Source organism: Loxodonta africana, chromosome 10 (assembly GCF_030014295.1).
Source record: "Loxodonta africana isolate mLoxAfr1 chromosome 10, mLoxAfr1.hap2, whole genome shotgun sequence".
Taxonomy (NCBI): Eukaryota; Metazoa; Chordata; class Mammalia; order Proboscidea; family Elephantidae; genus Loxodonta; species Loxodonta africana.
In genome coordinates, this window is record NC_087351.1 from 35,428,478 (window position 1) to 35,451,988 (window position 23,511).

Below are 23,511 nucleotides of genomic sequence, written 5' to 3' on the forward strand. Positions count from 1 at the left end.
GGGAGGATCTGGTGTAATTTCTTGTCAAAGTTGGATATGTGAATTCTGCCTCTGTAGGGAAACCCTTCCACTTCTTTCTCTATTTTTTCCTCCTTGTCTTCTCTCTCTCTCACACACTCACACACCCACAATCCTTCCAAATCTTACAGACTTCTTGTGCTAGGAATCAGGTTGCTATGTGTAGGGAGAAGAGAGCAGCAGAGAGAGGAGACACACACTCAAGTCTGGAAGCAGGTCTTTATTGAAGTTTTTTGAGAGTTCTGTAATCCTCAGGAAATTTCTTGAGGCTCAGGGATGTGGCAAGGCTTCAGTAGGAACCAGAGGCAGGTCCAGAGTGAGTGGCACAGAGAACTTGGCTTGGATCCAGGTCTGGATTTTTTCTCAGGCTGACCCAGGCTTCTGGGGTTAATTCTTCTTCAGGATCTCATTGATCCAAGGCCGGTAATGGGAGATTCGAGTGAAGATAGCTGGGGGCTTTGCATTCTGCTGTCCGTAGGAGACAATGCCCTGGGCTAACCCAGCACACAGAAGAGGGCTCCCAGAGTCTCCCTGTGGAGGGACAGAGAAAGAGAGAGATAGAGCAGAAGGTGAGTTAAGGAAGTCCTCCACTTCTGCCTGTGGGACCCAATTCCTAGTTACAATCAGACCTAGAGTTAGACCCAGGAGCCTTGATTCCTCATGGGGTTGTACATTTTAGGTCCAATGCCCTCTTCCTTCCCTGGGACAGCTACCATGCCTTTTTCATGTTGCTCACATGCTCTATACAGCAGACTGGGAGGAAAGGTCAGAGACTGTACTGGACCATGGGAGGAGGGATCTGCAAAGGGACAGTTCTAGTTTTCTCTGTCCTTCAATCCCAAACCCTCTCACTGGCCGACAACCTCCTGACCCTATCTCCTCCCAGGAGAATTCTGGCACTCAACCAGTGATTTATAGGGAAGAACCCAAGTTTGAGAGTCACCTTAAATATAGATTTTATCTTCCTGGGATTGCCCACGCACAGCTGGAAATTGTGGTCAAAATTTGCATAGCGTTTGCAGGCTTGGGGATCCATGAGTCTTAGCTTCACCTCTTGTAGAGTGTTGGACGCAGGTTTGTCCACTCCTGTTCTTCCCCAGCCGGCCACCCGGCACATTCTCCCAGGTGGGACAAAATCGGATTGGGATGGGAGAGGGAGTGTTCCCACGGCCAGGGTCAGTTTGGCTTTCTCCTTTAACTGTGAAGGGAATGGGGGGCTGTCAGTGCTAGAAATGAGTCACAGAACAGTTGGAGGCAACCAGGGAGGATCAGGGCAAATAGCTTCCCACCAGAGCTAAGTTCAAACGGGTGAGCTGGGCGGGGGTACAGTTTAGAGTGAAGCCAGGGAAATTTCAGGGCAATGGGGACCTAAAGGAGAAGCCTAAGAGAACAAGAAGCAGAGAAGGGGAAGAAAGATATCACCTTTAGTAACATGACGTCATTGTGAAAAGTAGATTTGTTGTATCTTGGATGAGGAAATTGTTTTATGACCTTGCGCTTCTGCCACGTGTCTTGTTTCTCTTTTATGTTATGGGCTCCAAGCACGACTGTTATAGAGCTATTGTGATGGAGAAAGAAGGACAAGGGGAAATCATGATGATTTGGCTCTTCTCCTGAGATGAACCCATTTTGAGAAAAGAGGATTGGATTCTGTCACTGGGTCTCTACTCATGCCTTTTTCTGGGGCACTTGTGGTGCTTGGAATGCTCAGGTTTACTTAGGTAACAGCTTTTCCAGGGAACAGGGACAACTTCCAGGACTCTCAGGAATTGCTGGGGACTGAGAAGGTCATGGAGCCCTGGTGACACAGTAGTTAAATGCTCAGCTGCTAACTGAAATGTTGGCAGTAGGAAGAACCCACCAGCCACTTAGAGGGAGAAAGATGTGGCACTCTGCTTCTGCAAAGATTACAGCCTTGGGGACCCTATAGGGCAGTTCTACTCTGTCCTATCGGGTTGATATGAGTCAGAATGGACTCGATAGCAGTGGGGTTGGTTTTTTTGAGCTGGTCATGGAGGAACGACAGGGATGGTGTTAGCATTTCCTAATCCAGGGACATTATATAAGGACCAACCCTCTTGTGCTAGGGATAACAAAGCAAGGGGGAAGTGGTGGAGCCCCATGTGAACCTTGTTCTCTGTTTCCCATAAATAAGATGAGTTCTGGCCCCTAAGAGCTAAAGACCATGGCTCTCGAAAAGAGTATAGAGGAAGCAGCCTAGTAAACCAGGGCCCCCAAAGTGAGTCACATGTATTTTTGTTGGGGTGGGGGCGAAGGGGTGCTACTTTTAGAGGAGAGGCCCTTGAAGGGAATATCTCTTTCCTCAAGCCCAGTGACTGAGGTTCAGGGCATTACTCAAGTATGAGGCTCGTTTCTTCAAGCCCAACTCCTCCTACTCCTTAAAGTTTATCCAGGTCTAGGAGCCCCTCCTCAGGCCACACCATGGGTTCCTACCATTTCTCCCCCACTTGAAGATCAACAAGAACCTATCTTCTCACCTTCCTGCACAGTGAGCAGCCGTCAGTACAAAGTCCCGTCTTATTAGGAAACCACCACAACTACCCAGCTGACCCCCAGAAGTGACAATTTCCAGGTAGGCCATGTGAGGGTGGGAGTGTGGCTTGCACTCTTTGCCTCCGATGATCTTCCCTGGAACAGAGAAACACAGGCAACATACTCTATACAGAGAATGCACAAGTTGGGTTAAAGTTGAGAGAGGCTTCCCTTGGATCTCATCCTCACCCTGTTTTCTACTCATCTCCCCTCTCGTGTGTCTCTAGTATCTGCTTTATAAATTCTTGTTCCTTCTTCCAGGATGCAACAATTAACCCTGTCTTGAATGTCATTTAGGCATTTTCCCCTCATAGACACACCTCCCTCCTGTGTCACTGAGCAGGACTATCTCCCCAGGTTCCTGTCCTGACTTCTCCACAGCCCATGAGTAATGTCACTGAACCAAGTCACAAGATAACAAGTAATCCTGAAGCTCAGAAGATTAAGAGGATATGCCTGTTTTCTCGGGGATACCCTTCTTCTCACTTACTCTGAACTTTTCCCCAATCAACGTGGAATTCCTTGTTCCTGGGAACTATCATAGACTACATGGGTGGGCATAGGCCTAGGAGTGGGCATATTCCAAGTGGAGACTTCACTCTGGGACTCTTAAAGGGAGATTCTGGGACTCTGTTTAATAGTCAGCTATATTCACATCAAGCTTTTTTGGTTTAGGAGGGTGATCCTCTAGATTCCAGAGAGAAGGACCCCAGGACTCACCAGCTTCAGCTCTAGGTGATAGGAGAAAGACGAGCAGGAGAAGAGAAAGAAAACGCATCTTCTCAGAGCAGCCATCCATGGCAAGTGCTGGTGTTGTTTTCCAGTCTTAGGTTTTATAGCTCCTAGCAAGTGATGGAGGGGCAGGGCTGTTAACCACAGGAACTGCCTGGTCATGTTTTCGTCTGTCATTTTAAGCTGGCTGACTTTCTGATTAGCAATTCTCCTAGAATTTCTATCTGTTCTGCCAGACGTGAAGTTGAAGCCTGAACTCCCAAGTGCTGGTTCCCAGGATGAGCCCTCAACCATGGTGTCCCATAAAGGGGAGGGACCATGTCTTACCCAGTTAGGGCAGCTGGTTAAAGGCCCATCAGAAATATGGGTGTGGTGTCAGGGAGAGGAGGGCAGAATCTGAAGCATACAAACTTTTATGATTATGGCCTACATTAAGAAATGCATTTAGCAAAATGACCCAATACACATACATGTACGTGTATGAGCACAAGAGCAGAAACAAATACACAAATCAAAATTTCAGGAAATATATTTATCCTTACCATGTACAATGCTGGTAACCCTGGTGGTGCAGTAGTTAAGAGCCACGGCTGCTAACCAAAAGGTTAGCAGTTCGAATCCACCAGGTGCCCCTTGGAAGCTCTATGGGGCAGTTCTACTCTGTCCTACAGGGTGGCTATGAGTTGGAATTGACTCAAGGCAACGGGTTTATGTACAATGCTCTTTGTTAGTTTCCATTCCACTCCATGTTAAAATGTGAGCAACATCTGAAAAACATTGATCTGGATCTCTCTCTTCCTCTGAACTAAATGTTCATTGGTAGAAGGAGAGAGATCCAAGGAGAATAGACAGGGGAGGGGACAGGCACTATGATAGGATTTTACATACATTGTCACAAAAGCAAATGGGATTTTCATGAGCATTTTTGAGAGCCTAGTATGTGGCTATGCATACACTTTGTTGTCACAACTCTTAGATATATTATTACTTTCATAACAACCCTGTGAAATAGGTATTATTATCACAATTTTATGGACCTGGCTATCAAGTCCTATGGTTCAGATTTAAATTTTTCTTATTAGAAATCAAATGCCCTTTCCGCTCTACCACGAAAGAGAAACAGATAATTTATATATATAGGAGAAGGGTGGTTTGATCCAGTGGGGCAGGGATTTCCTACTCTCACATTACAAATAATGCTTGGTTTTACAGAAATAGGATATACGCAGTGTCAGTATCTGAGGTATTACTTTTCTTTTTTTTCCCTCAACGATCCTGGGAAATAATATTACTGTCGCTTCACAGTGTTTTTTTTTTTTTAATTTCCTGTTCAGATTGTTGATGGTGTATAGAAACACAGCTGATTTCCGTGTATTAATCTTGTACTCTGCAACTTTGCTGAATTTGTTTATTAGCTCTAATAACTTTCTTCTGTATTCATTTGTATACTCTCTATATAGTATTATGTTACATAAAAATAGAGTTTTATTTATTCTTTTCCAATTTTGATGCCTTTTATTTCTTTTTATTGCTTAACTGCTCTGGCTAGTACTTCCTGTACAACATTGAATAGCAGCGGTGAAAGTGGGTACCCTTGTCTTGTTCCTGACCTTAAGGGGGAAGCTTTCAGCCTTTCACCATTGAGTATGATGCCTGCTGCAAAAATTTTTTTTTTTTTTAAATAAATGCCCTTTGTCATGTTGGATAATTTCCCTTCTGTTCCTAGTTTGCCACCTGTTATGGATTGAATTGTGCCTCCCTCAAAATATGTGTATCAATTTGGCTAGGCTATGATTCCCAGTATTGTGTGATTGTCTACCATTTTGTGATTTTCTATGTGTTGTAAATCCTATCTCTATGATGTTAATGAGATGGGATTAATGGCAGTTATGTTAATGAGGCAGGACTCAATCTACAAAATTAGATTTTGTTTTAAGCCAATTTCTTTTGAGATGTAAAAAGAGAGAAGCAAGCGGAGAGACAAGGGAACCACATACCACCAAGAAAGCAGTGCTGGGAGAAGAGCGATTCCTTTGGACCTGGAGTTCCTTCGAGGAGAAGCTCCTAGTCCAGGGGAAGTTTGATAAGAACAACCTTCCTCCAGAGCTGACACAGAGAGAAAGCCTTCCCCTGGACTGATGCCCTGAATTTGGACTTCTGGCCTACTAGATTGTGAGGGAATAAATTTCTCTTGGTTAAAGCCATTCGGCTGTGGTTACTTCTATTAAATCAGCAGTAGATGACTAAGACACCAACTACTTTTATTATAAAAGTGTGTTGGATTTTGTCAAATGTACGTATTGTTTTATACAAATGCTTTTTAAATCAGGTAAGAGAAGAAAGGAGAGAAAATATACATTTATCTTATCTTTTATATTTACATAATTTCTTTTCTGTTCTTACCATTTGTGGAATGGTAAGTCATGTGGGATGCAGGAAAGAGGAGTCAAGGTGGCCATGAAAAGTAACTGCATTTATTATTCTCACAGTTCCCAGAGACGAGGAGGTGCAGCATGCCATGATGCAGGACCACATGCAGGGTCGCACTCAAGTATAAGGTAAAAACAAGCTGGAATTGTAGGAGAGGGCTTATATATACAAAGCTTGTTGTTGTTATTAGGTGCTCTTGAGTTGGTTTGGACACATAGCAACCCTATGCACAACAGAACGAAACGCTGCCTGTTCCTGCGCCATCCTTACAATCGTTGTTATGCTTGAGCTCATTATTGTAGACATTGTGTCAATCCACCTCGTTGAGGGTCTTCCTCTCTTCCGCTGACTCCGTACTTTGCCAAGCATGGTGTCCTTCTCCAGGGACTGATCCCGCCTGACAACATGTCCGAAGTATGTAAGACACAGTCTCGCCATCCTTGCCTCTAAGGAGCATTCTGGTTGTACTTCTTCCAAGACAGATTTGTTCACTCTTTTGGCAGTCCATGGTATATTCAATATTCTTTGTCAACACCACAATTCAAAGGCTTCAATTCTTCTTCGGTCTTCCTTGTTCATTGTCCAGCTTTCACATGCATGTGATGTGATTCAAAATACCATGACTTGGGGTCAGGAGCACCTTAGTCTTTAAGGTGACATCTTTGCTTTTCAATACTTTAAAGAGGTCCGTTGCAGCAGATTTACCCAATGCAATGCATCATTTGATTTCTTGACTGCCTTTTCCGTGGGTGTTGATGTGGATCCAAGTAAAATGAAATCCTTGACAACTTCAATCTTTTCTCCGGTTATCATGATGTTGCTCGTTGGTCCAGTTGTGAGGATTTTTTTTTTCTTATGTTGAGGTGCAATCCATACTGAAGGCTGTGGTCTCTGATTAGTAAGTGCTTCAGGTCCTCCTCACTTTCAGCAAGCAAGGCTGTGTCATCTGCATAACGCAGGTTGTTAATAAGTCTTCCTCCAATCCTGATGCCCCGTTCTTCTTCACATAGTCCAGCTTCTCGTATTATTTGCTCAGCATACAGATTGAATAGGTATGGTGAAAAAATACAGCCCTGACGGACACCTTTCCTGACTTTAAACCAATCAGTACCCCCTTGTTCTGTCCGAACAACTGCCTCTTGATCTATGTAAAGGTTCCTCAGAAAAATTAAGTGTTCTGGAATTCCCATCCTTTTTTTTTTTAAATTATTTTTTATTGTGCTTTAAGTGAAAGTTTATGAATCAAGTCAGTCTCTCTTACAAAAATTTACGTACACCTTGCCATACACTCCCAGTTGCTCTCCCTCCAATGAGACAGCACAGTTCTTCCCTCCACTCTCTCTTGTGTTCATTCAGGTAGCTTCTGGCCCCCTCTGCCCTCTCTCCCTCTCCAGACAGGAGATATGAACACAGTCTCATGTGTCTACTTGATCTAAGAAGCTTATTCTTTACTAGTGTCATTTTCCATCCCCTATTCCAGCCCAATCCCTATCTGAAGAGTTGACTTTGGGAATGGTTCCTGTCCTGGGCTAATAGAAGGTTTGGGGACCATGGCCTCCGGGGTCCCTCCAGTCCCGGTCTAACCATTAAGTCTGGTCTTTTTATGAGAATTTGGGGTCTGCATCCCACTGCTTTTCTGCTCCGTCAGGGTTTTTCTGTTGAATTCCCCAACAGGGCAGTCATTGGCTGTGGCTGGGCACCATCTAGTTCTTCTGGTCTCAGGCTGGTGTAGTCTCTGGTTTATGTGGTCCTTTCTGTCTCTTAGGCTCATAATTACCTTGCGTCATTGGTGTTCTTCATTCTCCTTTGACCCGGGTGGGTTGAGACCAATTGACACATCTTAGATGGCCGCTTGCAGCATTTAAGACCCCAGACGCCACTCTCCAAAGTGGGATGCAGAATGTTTTCTTAATAGATTTTATTATGCCAATTGACTTAGATGTCCCCTGAAACCATGGTTCTCAAACCCCGCCCCTGCTACACTGGACTTTGAAGAGTTCAGTTTATTCAGGAAACTGCTTTTGGTTTAGTCCAGTTGTGTTGACCTCTCATGTATTGTGTATTGCCTTTCCCTTCACCTAAAATAAAACTTACCTACTATAGTGAATACCCCTTTCCCTCCCTCCCTACCTCTCTCCCCCCTGTCATAACCATCAAAGAATATTTTCTTCTCTGTTTAAACTGTTGCTCCAATTCTTATTTAGTTTATTTATCCAATCATCCGTTTATGGGCACCTCGGTTGCTTCCAACTCTTTGCTATTGTAAACAGTGCTGCAATGAACATGGGTGTGCATATATCTGTTTGTGTAAAGGCTCTTATTTCTCTAGGATATATTTCAAGGAGTGGGATTGCTGGATTGTATGGTAGTTCTATTTCTAGTTTTTTTAAGGAAGCACCAAATCGATTTCCAAAGTGGCTGTGGAATTCCCATTCTTTGCAATGTTATGCATAATTTGTTATGATCCACACAGTCGAATGCCTTTGCATAGTCAATAAAACACAGGTAAACATCCTTCTGGTATTCTCTGCTTTCAGCCAGGATCCATCTGACATCGGCAATGATATTCCTGAATCCGGCCTGAATTTCAGGCAGTTCCCTGTCGATATACTGCTGCAGCCATTTCTGAATGATCTTTAGCAAAATTTTACTTGCGTGTGACATTAATGATATTGTTCTATAATTTCCACATTCGGCTGGATCACCTTTCTTGGGAATAGGCATAAATATGGATCTCTTCCAGTCAGTTGCCCCAGAAGCTCTCTTCCATATTTCTTGGCATAGATGAGTGAGCACCTCCAGTGCTGCATCCGTTTGTTGAAACATCTCAATCGATATTCTATCAATTCCTGGAGCCTTGTTTTTCACCAATGCCTTCAGAGCGGCTTGGACTTCTTCCCTTAGTACCATTGGTTCCTGACCATATGCTACCTCTTGAAATGGTTGAACATCGACTAATTCTTTTTGGTATAATGACTCTGTGTATTCCTTCCATCGTCTTTTGATGGTTCCTGGGCCATTTAATATTTTCCCTATAGAATCCTTCACTATTGCAACTCAAGACTTGAATTTTTTCCTTGGTTCTTTCAGCAAGCAGGGGGAGCTTATTAGGTAGTTTGTGAGAATGAAGAAAAATTTTAAGCCTGAGTTGTAATCTTGAGGAATTCTACAGGCAAAATATTGAGCCATGCAGGAAGCATCAAAAGATGATGGAAGGAATACACAGAGTCAGTGTACCAAAAAAAACTGGTGGACGTTCAGCCATTTCAAAAATAAAGAACCAAACCTGTTGCCGTTGAGTCAATTCTGACTTATACTGACCCTACAGGACAGAGTACAACTGCTCCACAGGGTTTCCAAGGAGCAGCTGGTGGATTTGAATCACCAACATTTTGGTTAACAGCCAAGCTCTTAACCACTATACCACGAGGGCTCCATCAACCATTTCAGGAGGTAGCATATGATCAAGAACTGATGGCACTGAAGGAAGAGGTCCAAGCTGCACCGAAGGCATTGGTGAAAAACAAGGCTCCAGGAATTATTGGAGTACCAACTGAGATGTTTCAACAAATGGGTGCAATGCTGAAGCAAGAAATTTGGAAGACAGTTACTTGGCCAACTGACTAGAAGAGATCTATATTTGTGCCCCTTTCAAAGAAAGGTGATCCAACAGAATGTGGAAATTATTGAACAGTATCATTAAGGTCACACACAGGTAAAATTTTGCTGAAGATATTTCAAAAACAGTTGCAGCAATGCATCAACAGGAAACTGACAGAAATTCAAGCAGAATTCAGAAGAGGTGTGGAACAAGGGATATCATTGCTGATGTCAGATGAATTATGGCTGGAAGCCGAGAATGCCAAGAAGATGTTTACCTGTGTTTTATTGATTATGCAAAGGCATTTGATTTTGTGGATCAGAACAAATTATGGATAACTTTGCCAAGAACAGGAATTCTAGAACAATTAATTGTGCTCACGTGGAACCTGTACATAAACCTAGAGGCAGTCATCTGAACAGAGCAATGGGATTCTGTATGGTTTAAAATAAGAAAGGTGTGGTTCAGGGTTATATCCTTTCACCATACTTCTTCAATCTGTAAGCTGAGCAAACAATTCAAGAAGCTGGACTATATGAAGAAGAATGCAGCATCAGGATTGGAGGAAGATTCATTAACAACCTGGGATATGCAGATGACACAACCTTACTTGGTAGTGAAGAGGACTTGAAGCACTTACTGATGAAGATCAGACTACAGCTTTCAGTATGGATTGCACCTCAACATAAAGAAAACAAAAATCCTCATAACTGAGCCAATAAACAACATCACAATAAATAGAAAAAAGATTGAAGTTGTCAAGGATTTCATTTTACTCGGCTCCACAATCAATGCCCATAGGAGCAGCAGTCAAGAAATCAAATAATGTACTGCATTAGGCAAATGTGCCGCAAAAGACCTCTTTAAAGTATTAAAAAGCAAAGATATCACTTTAAGGACTAAGGTGTCCCTGACCCAAGCCGTGGTGTTTTCACTTGCCTCACATGCATGCAAAAGCTGGACAATGAATAAGGAAGACTGAAGAGCTGATGCATTTTTATTATGAGGTTGGTGGAGAATATTGAAAATATCATAGGCTGCCGGAAGAATGAACAAATCTGTTTTGGACGAAGTACATCCAGAATGCTCCTTAGAAGGGAGGATGGTGAGACTTTGTCTCACATACTTTGGACGTGTTCTCAGGAGGGACCAGTCCCCAGGGAAGGACAGCATGCTTGGTAAAGTAGAGGGTCAACAGTGGCTGCAATGATGGCTCAAGCATAGCAATGATTGTAAGATAGTGCAGGACAGGGCAATGTGTCTTTCGGTTGTACATAGGGTCCCTAAGAGTTGGCACCTAACAACACAGCAACAATGTTTGTGATCACGGTCTCATTTGGGAATGAGTTTTCCATTATGTTAATGAGAATTAGGGTGGGCTGTATCTTGAGTCACCACCTTACTAGAGGGTATGACTCAAGTCACTACCTTTACCCCAGTCACTATTCTTATTCGTCACACTAATACTTGAGTCACACCTTTTATCTTACAAGAAATAAAAGGAGAGATAAGCAAGTAGAGATGGGGGAAGATGCATGCCAAGCTACACGAAGATTGCCCAGAAGCAGAGGCTCAGAAGAGACAAGGACCTTCCTCCAGAGCCAACAGAGAGAGGAAATCTTCCCCTAGAGCCAGCACCCTCAATTCGGATTTTTAGCCCCCTAAATTTTTTAAATTGTGAGAGAATAATTTTCTGTTTGTTAAAGCCACCAGCTTGTGGAATTTCTGTTATAGTAGCCCTAGATAACTAAGACAGAGAGCATAGGGGCTATCCCTAGTTGCTGGGTGTCTTAGCCGGGTTCTCCAGAGGAGCAAAACTAGTATATATATATATATATTCAGAGAGAGAGAGAGATTTACTTCAAGGAAATGACTCATGCAGTTGTGGAGGTTAGCAAGGTCCAAATCTGTTGGTCAAGCATCAAACTGGAGGCTTCTCCTGACTCATGTGGTTGCAGGGACTTAGGAACCCAAAATCAGCAGGTCAGAGAGCAGGCTGGTGGCTCACATCCCAAGAACAGGAGGTTAGAGTATGCTGAGTTGGGTGCAGAATCAAGAGAGAGCAAGTTTTGCCAGAACATCCATATATTTTGGATGCAGACCACACTCCCAAGAGAACTCCCTTTTCAACTGATTGGCTGCTCACAACAGATCACATCATGGGTGGTGATTACATCATATCTATAGAACCACTGTGAATCATGGCCTAACTACATATTTATAGTGGCTACTTTGAAGTCTTGGTCTGTTAAATCCAACATCTGGTTGCTTTCACAGGCAGTTTCTATTGCTTTTTAATTTTTTGTTGTTTGTTTCTGATGTCTGGGTCATATTTTTTTATTTGTTTGCATGTATGATTTTTTATAGTAATTTTTTGTTGGATGCTGGACATTTTAGGTTATATATTGTATCAACTGTTGATACTCATTTCCACTACCTCTGTCATGGATTGAATGATGTCCCCCCAAAAATGTGTGTATCAACTTGGTTAGGCCATGATTCCCAGTATTGTATTGTTGTCCTCCATTTTGTGATTGTAATTTTATGTTGAGAGGATTAGGGTGGGATTGAACACCACCCTCACTCAGGTCACCTCCCTGATCCAAGGTAAAGGGAGTTTCCCTGGGGTGTGGCCTGCACCACCTTTTATCTCTCAAGAGATAAAAGGAAAGGGAAGCAAGCAGAGAGTTGGGGACCTCATACCACCAAGAAAGAAGCACCAGGAGCAGAACGCGTCCTTTGGACCCAGGGTCCCTGTGCATGAGAAGCTCCTTGACCATGGGAAAATTGAAGACAAAGACCTTCTTCCAGAGCTGACAGAGAGAGAAAGGCTTCCCCTGGAGCTGACGCCTCAAATTTAGACTTTTAGCCTACTTTAGCATGAGGAAATAAATTTCTCTTTGTTAAAGCCACCCACTTGTGGTATTTCTGTTATGGCAGCACTAGATGATTAAGACAACCTCCTTGGGGTTTGTTACGGTTATTTGCTTGTTTATTTCTTTAATGAATGGCTGGATTATTTTAATGAAGCCTATCCCCTCCCTTCCACAGTGTTAAACATCTGATATTTCTCCTTGGGGTCTGCAGACTTGGGTATGCCCACAGTCACTCTGGGATGACAGTGGTTCGGGCAAGACTCTCTTTTATTGTCTTTTTCCCTGATCATCCCAGCCGTTAAGCTCCACCCATTGCTGCTGGTTGCTCTATTGTTTTCAACAATACCCTCGGGCATAAATTGCTGCACAGACTAGGTAATAAAATTTGGGATCTTTTGAAGTTATAGTTCCCAAGGTCAGTGTTGGAGATTTTTTCTGATTTTGAGTCAGCCCCTCCAAGCTGTCTCTTTCCTTTATTCTCTTGGGCAAACTATCTGGCCTACAGATTAACACATATGTCCAATGACCCTGCCAATATCCTTCTAATTGTCTTTCTCTACAACCTCTATCTGAGAGTGGCCTTAGGCTTGAATATCTTAATGGATAGTCTGCTGTGAATGAAGTCAGTTCCTTTGGGAAGGGATTAGGAGCTATCTTTTTTATACCTTGCTTCCTGGCCAAAACAGTGGCTTGACATTTGGAAACCCTGGTGGTATAGTGGTTAAGTGTTCTGCTGCTAACCAAAATCACCAGGCACTCCTTGGAAACCCTATGGGGCAGTTCTACTCTGTCCTGTAGGGTCGCTATGAGTTGGAATTGACTCGATGGCAACGGGTATTTTCTCCTCCAAGGTAAAACCTGTACTAGGGCTCCGAACCTGGGGGTGGGGATACTTGTGAGCTTCTGTATGAATGACACTCCCATTTTAGGAGCTGAGCACTTGGTGGAGGGGGTGGCAGTACCCTGAAGTCCTCTTGGATTACTTCTTTTTGTGTGGAACCACCTTGTTAGGAGCCGGGACAACGGCTATTGAGGCTCCAGTATTCCACACCTAAGGTAGAGCCTCCATCCAGGTTGGAGCTGGGAAGAAGAAGGGAGCACCCACTTCTCAGTTTCACTTGCACAGAACGTAGCCTCAGCAGCATGTAACTGGGATCTCAGCAACATGTAACTGGGGCAGGTCCTAAAATGGGAAGTGCTGATGTGCCCTCCTGGGAAGATAGCGCTCTGACTGGGAGCTAGCTGGGAGCAGAAGGAGCCCCGTGCTCTTGGCTACACCAGTCTGGAGTAGAGTTTTCATATCACTGAGTTGAGACGGGAGGGAGAGAGTTGGTCTTAGTGCAAATATCGTTACACTTTCACTGTCTTTATGGAATTTTAGTATATTTTCTAAAATAAATGTTTCTTCATTTGCTGTGTATTCTTGGGACCATTTCCAGAGGCTTTAAATGTGTGTATGTGTGTGTTTGTTTGTTTAATAATATTCCCCAGATTACGTGGGGAATGGGTTCGTGGGGCCCCTTACATTGTCATGCTGGAAGTACCTAAAATTGTTTTAACTCTCATGCTGCCAAGCAGGAACACAATACCTATTGACTTTCATGAATGCTAAAGTTTCTTGTAAAGAAATGCTGTAGATAAGGGACAGCTGATGGGGTGAGCTTGCGCCATCTTGCACCAGATTTAGAAAGCAGTGCAATGGAGCAGGCATAGTATATCCTTTCTCGTACTGGCCCTATACTACTGAAGCAGGCTGGAGCTTATTCTGTGTTACTCCACCCTCTTCTATAGTTGATAATTCTGAATGGGCAAGTTTTTTTTTTTTTTAAATCAATTTAGAGTTTAAATTTAACAGCTATTAACTTACATTCAATATCTATAAAGTAATTCGTAAGGACATAAGCTGGTTTATTGGGGCCCTGGTGACGAAGTTAAGAGCTACAGCTGCTAACTAAAAGGTTGGTAGTTCAAATTTACCAGATGCTCCTTGGAAACCCTATGGGGCAGTTTTCCTCTGTCCTATAGGGTCGCTATGAGTTGGAATTGACTTGACGGCAACAAATTTGGTTTTTTTGATTTTGCTTTAACTCTTAACACAGCAAGTTCCTGTTTAAGATACTACAATTCTCCACAATTGTTTGGGTGAGCTAAGTATCCAGGAGAATGATGGAAAATAACCCCAAGTTTTGGGTTGTGTGTCTTTATTTCTGCCCCAGGCTCTTTAGCAAGAACCCAAGAACAGCTTATTTGAGTTCCTTCCTGAGTTTTCTCTTTTCTATCCAGTAGGTATTTGAGGAGGGAAAGAACTAGGGTGCCCTTTCTCATGATTTTGGACAAAGCCCTTCTACCTGAACTGTTTCTCCTGTAGACCCTCTGAGGCTGCTGCTCCTCTTACCACATTCACTATCAGTCAGACAGGCCTACTCTTTGGGCCATTATTCTCTGCATCTCAGCATTAACACTGTGGTGACAAAGAGCTTCACTCTTTGGGTGGGTTGTGGGGGAGGCTGGTGTGGCAATAGCTCTTCTTTCCATTTCAGGAGTCTACATGATTCTCTTTGCCTAACTCCAGGTTACAAAATTTTTTCTCCTATACTTTTTTCTAAAAGTTTTTGTTTTATATTTAGATCTATGCTCCATTTTGAGTTGACTTTTGTATAAGGTGTAAGACTTAAGTCAAGATCCAATTTTTTTCCTTTTTTTAAAACATGTGGTGTCAAGGGAATTAAATGAGGCAATGCTGGTAAAGTAGCACTAACTAGGCCCTCAATAAAAGTTCTTTTCCTTTACTTTTATATAGCTGTGGTTAAATGAACTGCATCATGGATACATGCTGCCAACTTATTGTGACTGTGCACCCACAAGGGCAGAGATACAGACCTCCTTACATTTCTTTTGGATGTCTTGAATGAGTTTTAAGTCAATGGCACTGTTATCAACTTCACCCATCTACAGCTTTTTGTAAGACTTATTTCCCTATGGATCTATTTTTTCCTTCATCCATAGATCTGCTTGGCTCTCACTCACCTTGGTGTTGAGGAATATGATGGTGACTTTGAGTAAAAATTTGTTTAAACTGTCTAGTGTCCAGGTAGAGATGGATATAAGCCACAGCTACTCACAAATATGGTAGTCAGGGCAGGGACTAGGGTGAGGCAAGAGAGTTATCTGGACACAAAATTAAAGGAGGCAGTCACTCTCAGGGTCATGCAAGTGAGACAGGGAAGGGATCGGGCTGGCTGAATTAGATAAGGGCTACATTTCAAGACCCCATGTGCTTGACTGGCTATAATTAAATACCTTCTGACTCAGTATTTTTGGAATCCAAACCTAAGTGCAAACCAGCATATAACTTTTACTGCTGGCACCCGAAAGCTACTTGTGATTAACTAGGTGCTTAGACAAGATAAGGGGCTACATTTAAAGGTACTGTGTGCTTGACCAGCTATAAATTACTGATAATCCTTCTGAGTTGTTTTTCAAGGCCTCACCAGGTGCAGAGCATGTGCAGTAAAGATCAACATGGCCTATGAATGACCTTCCACGTGAGACAAACATGAACAGAAACCCCTCGCCAGAGCTCGAACCAAGATCCAGAGGCATCATGCATGCATGATATCCCAGAATAAGTCCTGTTTGACATCCCAGCAGCCTTTGTGACAGACTCCATCTTGGTTCCAGCAACCTCTGTAAGGAAGTCCATCTTGAATTCTAACTGTGTGCAGCTGTGATTTCCATAATCCCTTCCCTTCCCCTAGAAATCTCCACCCATCAGATGAATAAATGTAATGCCTTTTTCCTGCCTAAAAACCTACATAAGCCCTAGGAAACCTTTTGTCCAGTGAGAGACTGGAGGCTAGTGTAGGTGGAAACCCCTCTCTCTCTTTCCCTCACGAGCCTTTTACTCTGTCCCTAATAAACCTTTGTTCGTGTGGAACCTCTGAGCCTCTTCTGGTCATTCTTGGTCAGAACAAGGTAAGAACCTAGGCAGGGCTTAGTCTTGAGCTGTGGAGCCCTGCCATGTAACACAAGCACCTCCTTAAGTATCTCCCTAAATTTTATACCCCAGGACCTTGCCTCATCCTAGTCCTCGTCCTGATAGGCATGAGTAAAACCTTATGCCAGTTATTTTAACTAATGTTAAAAAAAAAAAAAAAAGAGTATCGGACTGGACTATAAGACAGAAAATGATACTGGTGAGGAGTGAGCTTGGGTTAAGTAGACACATGAGACTATGTGGGCAGCTCCTGTCTGGAGGCGAGATGGGAAGGCAGGCGGGAACAGGAGCTGGTTGAATGGACATGGGGAATGTGGGGTGGAGAGGAGGAGTGGGCTGTCTCATTAGAGGGAGAGCAGCTGGGAGGACATAGCAAGGTGTGTATTAGTTTTTGTATGAGAGACTGACTTGATTTGTAAACTTTCACTTAAAATACAATAAATAAAAAAAAAGAGAATTTTCTTGCAGCAGACTGCAGCTACACCACGTAAATGTGGTTTTAATGATCTCTTTACCTCACTCATCACAGATTCTTTCCTAGTATGTTTGAATAGAATTTTTTTTTAAATGAATTAGAAGCCTACTCTTAATATAAAACATTTATTAACATAAATGGCTATTTTTTTTTTAGAAAACCCTAAATTCCTAAAACTCAGCTTTAACTCCTTAACCTACATGGGCCAAACCACCACACAGGGCATGACTACGCTGGGGAAAAGTTGCTAGGGGAGCTGTGGATGCAGGAGGGACAATCCTTAGGTTTCCAGGAGAGGGCCTAGCATTGTGGTGGGGAGGGAGGAGCGCAGAGTTTCCTGTTGGTCCCAACAGCAGCAAATCCCCAGGAGAAACTGGCTGCCTTGCATTTCTCTCTCTGTGCTGCCCTCTGTTTCCAGAAGCCCTCATCCCATGAGTTTGAAAGCCGTTTTATCTGGATGGTTTCTCCTTCAGACCCTGTGACTCTGCGGCTCTCCTTATCACTGCCAGCACCAGTCAGGAAGCCATGCACTCTCTTTGGGCCCCGACCTCTGCAGCTCAGAATTAACACTATCGATGATGATGATGATCTTATCTTTTCGGGTGGGCTGAGGCACCAACTGCCTTTTCCACATCAACGTCCATGTGATGCTTGTTTACTCTGTAGTGGTGGCCTTGGTGATGTCAATGCCTGTTGGCCCTTGGGGTCCAACTCTGCTTCCAGGTTTAGCTCACTCCCCATGGATTCCTTTGTTCCTGCCACCTTGTGTCTAGCCTCTCAGGGTAGGCTGACTGCTCTCCTCACATCCTCAATTCCTCCACCTTCCTGGGAAGAGGGGCTGCCCTGTGTATGCTGTCCATGGGGCCTAGGGCTAAAGAGTAAATGGGGCCTTAGGGGCAACTCAGAGTGTGTTTCTGGTCTACTAAGCAAGCGTAACACATAGTTTCGCTGCTCCTTGTATTTCTCTTATTTAAATGCAAATATAAATTAGGAAAAATGTTCCTGGATAGTGCACAGGGTTTGCTCTCAACTACTAACCTGAAGGCTAGTGGTTTGAACTCACCCAGTGGCTTCACAGAAGAAAGGCCTGGAGATCTGCTTTTGTAAAGATTACAGTAAGAAAACCCTGTGGAACAGTTCAATTGTGTAACACACGGGATTGCCATTAGTCAGAATCAACTTGATGGCAACAGGTACAGATCAGGACACTGAAAACCACAAGCACCTTAATCCCCTTTATTCTTAAAACTCTTACTTAACCGTAAAAACATAAAATGAGTTAGAAAAAAGAAAAAAAGTCTCTTAAATTATCATTCCAATATAAATTTTTAAAAAATCTTTTCAGGCTTTTTTTTTTTTTTTAGCACATGTACTTGTTTCTTGCATAGTCAGAGCGTATAGCCAGTCCTGTATACTATGCTTTCTTTACTTTACATCTGTATTACAAGTGGCAAAGCTGGAACTCCAGATTTGTGGGCTAGCAGGCAGAGGAGAAAGTGGAGGTGGTGGGTCCCAGGTCTGGAGCCTGCAGTTGCAGCAATTGCCTGCGGTACCAGTGGTCATGGGGTGAGGCATCTCTCTTAGGCCTTGTAGGGACCATGGTGGGACATGTATGGGTGGCCTTTTAAGTGCAGGCTGGAGTTCACACCCTGTTTCCCTTGGGTTAAGGGGTATATGGCTTTGTGTGTACTGATCCCATGTCCAGATGCTGGTGAGAGTGGGTTTCAGAGTGTTGCATGTCACTTGGAGGAGGAAATTTTGGAGAACCTGGCCTAATTCAGATATTCCTCTTCTGGAAGACCTGGAAAGCTGTGTCATTTCTGAGGAAGATGGAAGATGACAATTGAATAGGGGTAGTTCTGATGTGGTCCTGGGACCAAGTTCACTTTATGCTCTTAGACACCCCTCTCCTGGGCTAGAATGTCCCTACCCTGTGCATAACTCCACAAAGGTCTGATCTCCTCCTTCTCTTGTGACTGCTGAAATAGTCCTGTCGTGAAGACTTCAAAGAGTCAATTCCACCCAACCCCATCCTAAGCTCCTGTGCTTAGGAAATTTCCTTCTTCCTCACCTGGCAGAGGCTCCTCTGGCTGTAGATACAGTATTGAGAGGGATGATGGGGCAGGTGGCTATAAAGACATAACTTATCAACAGCTCAGGCTTAGGGCCACCTCTGGAAACAGTCATGGAGGGTTTGCTATGGTACATCTATGGCCTGAATTGCAGTGGCTTAGGCACAAGTTTTGTGGGAAGAGGGGAAATGAGAAGGGGTGGAGGAGGAGGATGAAGAAGGGACGGTGGAAAAAGAAAGTAAATCAGTGCCAACATTACCCTGGATGTTAAACCCTACTGTGCGTATCAAAATATTTTCTTTAACAATCCATAAACCAGAAAACCAAACCCATCACCATTAAGTCAGTTCTGACTCATCGTGACCCCATTTGTTACAAAATAGAACTGAAGTCTGTAGGGTTCCTTGGCTGTAATCTTTATGGAAGCAGATCACCATGCCTTTCTTCTGTGATACTGCTGGGTGGGTTCCAACTGCCAACTTTTAGGTTAGTAGTTGAGAGCAAACTGTTTGCACCACCCAGGGACCTTTTAACAACACATAACGTACAAGGAAATCAATAGTCAATGTTATTAATTTGTCAAGAAAGGAGCCCAGGACAATTTTACATTCAAGCTGGAGAAGAGGATCTGGTCTACTCCCAGGGGAGCAAATGAGCTCTGGGCAAGTGAGCGCAGAGAGAGGAGTTACACACATATGGGGGAGGTGGCATCTTTATTGAGGTTATTGGGGGTACAACCAGTGGGGAATTTGTGTGCTTAAGAGAGCCTCCCTGGGTTCAGGCTGGGACCAGACCCCTGTGGGTCTACCTGGGGAGAGTGCTGGCTTTGGGACTTGCCTTTTTGCTGGCCAGGCTTCTGCAGCTTCTTGGCCTTTAATTCCTTGTTAATCCAGGGCACATATGGGGCAATTCGAGTGAAGACTACAGGAGGCTTTGCATCTCCATGTCCGTATGACACAACACCTTGGGCCATCCCAGCACACAGAGGGGGACCTGAGAATCTCCCTGTAAGTTAGAGAAAGTAGGTCACGAACAGGGTAGTCCTTCCCTCCCTACATTCACTTTATCCTGTTGTATTAGTGCCCTAGCTGCTCTCAGGAAATCCCAGAGTCAGTCCAGGAATCCTGGTTCTTCAGTGAGTCAGAAGTTATGGGTTTAATGCCTTCTTTCTCTCTGTTGCGTAGAATCACAACTCAAGATCCTGTACCCTTCACCTTCTTCCTTTCTCTCCTGGAGCCTGGACAGCAGACTGGATGGGAAGGTTTGAGGCAGGACTTGGGTACGGGAGGCGGGAATCCAGAAGGAGGATTTTAGTTTCCACAGTTCTAGAAACCCATAAACGCAGGCACCAGTTACTGTAAGAGGGAACTTCTTGACCCCACCACCTTCCAGGAGGATGCTGCCTCCCAGGGACTGCTTTGTGGGAAGGAAGTGTAGACATAAGGTCACCTTGAAAGCTGATCTTGTCTTCCTGGGATTGCCCACACAGATTTGGAGTTTATGATTATAAAACAGAAAGTGGCTGCAGGCCTTGGCTTCCATGAGTCTCAGCTTCACCTCTCTTAGAGTATTTGACATGGCCTGTGTCACTCCCATCTTCCACCAGCTGCTCAGCACATTTTCCCAGGTGGTATAAATGGAGAATGGGTGGGCGCGGCAATGGTCCCCACGGCACGGGTCAGCTTGGCTCTCTTTTCCAGCTGTGAGGGGAAGGAGAGCAGATGGACTGTCAGTCCCTGGGAAAGTGGGGTGAGTGTGATAGAGTCTTCCTGGAGCAGGACGAGGGTTTCTCCCCAAAGGAGTGGTGATGTTGAAGAAGGGAAGATGGAACCTAAGGGCAGGTGTCTGTAATGCTGTAAGGTATCAACAGTCCAAGTCTGGGTCAGGAGATGACTTAAGGAAGGGGAAATTTAAAAGTGCAAGAAAAACTATGGTACCTTCAGTAACGTGATGTCATTGAGATCGGTAAAAGTGTTGTATTTTGGGGGAACAAATTGTCTTGTGACTTCCAGCTTCTGCCATGTGGATTCTTCATTTTCATGTCATGAGCTCTAAGAGTGACAGAAACATGCCTCTTGAGTGGGAAAAAATAGGCAGCTAAAGGTGCTGGTCTCTTGAGAAGGGCCCATTCTGAGCAAAGGGACACGAGGCCTTTCTCTTCCGCAATGCAGATCTACTTGAGGGACTCAGGTCTCACTCAGGACAGAAGTTCCTCAGGGATCACAGCCACCTCAGCCAATCCAAGGCTCTTCAGGAAAAGTAGGGCTCTGGCAGATACATGGGATGAGAAAGCACTGCTGGCACCAGGATGAGAGGGGCAATGTTGGCCTCTCTTGACCTGAACTGTCCTGTATAAGGCCTGGCTACCCAATATATGTCTCTGGTGATCTGGACACGAGCAGGGCACAAGGATCTCTTCTCAGGCCACTTGAAACTTGTGTACAACTCTGGTTCCTACAGCTCCTCACATGAAAAGAACACAAGTCAAAGATTTCTTACCTTCCTTTGCAATGAGCAGCTGTCATCACAAATTCTTGACTTATGAGAAATCCACCACAATTGCCAACATAAGCCTGGTCAGTGATGACTTTCAGATTGGCCGCGTAGGGACAGGAGTGTAGCTTGCGCTCAGTGTCACTGATAATCTCTGCTTAAAAAGAAAACCCAAGATCCCCAAACACAGGCTCATATTCAGACAGAGCATTGGATAAGAACAATGGGGTTAAAGCTGACAGAATCCACTACCTGAGCCACATCCTTACCTTTTATGTAGCTCAGTGACTCCATGTATCTTTTTTATTGGTTTTCCCTACTCCAACCCACCCTGCCAACCCTCATCTTACTTTTCAGAACACAATGAGCAGTCTTGATTCTGACTTGTCATTTAGACATTTCTTCATGTCCTCATCCTGACCTCCTCAACATAGCAGTAAGGCCAGAGAAGGACCGTAAATCAGAATCATGGATATTTTGAGGAAAACAGGTTAACGAGAACTTCCAAAGCCAGTTTTCTGATTTTTTTCCTCCAACCAAGACTTCTTGTCCCCAGGCAACTACCACCAACTGCAAGGAAGGAGAATGGCTCTTCCAGGTAGAGATTTTCCTCTAGAATACTTACAACAGGATCCTGTGACCTTATTTAAAGGTCTTTGGCCCAGGTCAGCAAGTTTGGGATAGGAGCTGAGCTCCCAGGGTACAGGGAATGACACCCTAGACTCACCAGCTCCAGCTTCAGGAGGCAAGAGAAAGACGAACAAAAGGAGTAGGGCCTGCATTTTCTGAATGACGCTGCCAATGATAAGCTTTTTCTGTAACTCTTTTCCCTTGGCCCTGCTTTTATAATCTTAGAAGAAAGCAGAGGGCTGGAAACCACAGAAACCGTCTAGTCACGGTTTTGGCTTTCCCTCTGGTCTAGCTATCTCTCTAATCAGAAGTTCTCATAACTCTACTCTCTGCTCTGCTGGTATTTAAGTTGTGGTCAAATCCAAGAATGAGGAATGGCATGCACATTTCTCATTCAGAGCAGCTTTCTAGAGATATAATAGTTATACGGATGGAGGGGGAGTTTTAGGTGCAGTGGGGATCCAGAACAGGGATCAGCAAGCTTTTTCCATAAAGGATCAGACAGTAAATATTTTCACCTTTGTGGGCCACACAGTCTCTGTGGCAACTATTCAGCTCTGCCATTGTAGCATGAAAGCAGCCATAGACAATACATAAGCAAATGGGTGTGGCTGTGTTCTAATAAAACTTTATTACAAAAACAAGTGGCAGGTTGCTTTGGCCTCCTGAAAGACCAGCTCATCTTTCAATCCAAATAATCAGTAGAAGGATAGAATGTGCCAGTGAGAGAGGGAAGGAAAGAAGGACTGTTTGGCTCTGATGGATTTTGCATGCATCTTCTCATTTAATCTTTGTCACAGTCTGTTATGGATTGAATTATGTGCCCTCAAAAATGTGTGTATCAATTTGACTGGGCCATGATTTCCTGTACTGTGCAATTTTCCTACACGTTGTTAAGTCCTGTCCCTATGCTGTTAATGAAGGAGGGTGGGCAGCAGTTGTGTTAGTGAGGCAGGAGTCAATCTACAAGATTGGATTGTGTCTTGAGGCAATCTCTTTTGAGATATAAAAGAGAGAAGTGAACAGAGAGATGAGGGACCTCATACCATAAAGAAAGCATGCTGGGAGCAGAACGCTTCTTTTGGACCTGGGGTCCCTGCACAGAGAAGTTCCTAGTCCAGGGGAAGATTGTTGAGAAGGCCGACAGAGACAGAAAGCCTGGAGCTGAAGCCCTGAATTTGGACTTTTAGCTTACTTTACTGTGAAGAAATAAATTTTCTTTTTGAAAGCCATCCACTTGTGGTATTTCTATTATAGCAGCACTAGATGACTAAGACACAGTCCTTTTTGGTAAATTTTATTATACATATTTTATGGAACACTCAACTGAATCTCAGAATATTCCATAGTTAGTTCATGCCAGAGGCTAGATTCAAAATCTAATGTGTTATATTGTGAAAACTCACACTTTTTCCAAGACACACTCATACTGCCATGACACTAATCTGAATAATAAGGGATATGGGATGAAGGGATAGTTCTACAAATAGGGAGAGGAATGGAATATATAAAGGAGAGTTTTTATGTTCTCTACCGGGGGTTGGAGTTTTCCACTTTAGCACCACCCACTTGGTTTGATTGATTAAAAATTTGATGTCTGTATCTATTATTTCAGGTGTTACTCTGGACTCTCT

At 43.8% G+C, this 23,511-nt stretch overlaps 1 protein-coding gene across 2 annotated transcripts; it reads right to left on the bottom strand.

Annotated features, from left to right (window-relative positions):
* Positions 1-218: 218 nt before the first annotated feature.
* On the bottom strand, positions 219-3,423 carry LOC100676374 (chymase-like). Of its 2 annotated transcripts, none has more exons than XM_023540116.2 (5): positions 3,292-3,423; positions 2,517-2,667; positions 1,441-1,576; positions 1,070-1,216; positions 219-549 (listed from the first exon to the last, which is right to left on the bottom strand). In XM_023540116.2, exons 1-5 carry the CDS (start codon positions 3,368-3,370, stop codon positions 406-408), a joined length of 657 nt encoding a protein of 218 aa, XP_023395884.2. In that variant the 5' UTR covers positions 3,371-3,423; the 3' UTR covers positions 219-405. The 2 variants fall into 2 exon arrangements, with proteins under 2 accessions (XP_023395884.2, XP_003421056.3); XM_003421008.3 differs by having other exon boundaries at positions 962-1,216.
* Between the last annotated feature and the right edge of the window lie 20,088 nt (positions 3,424-23,511).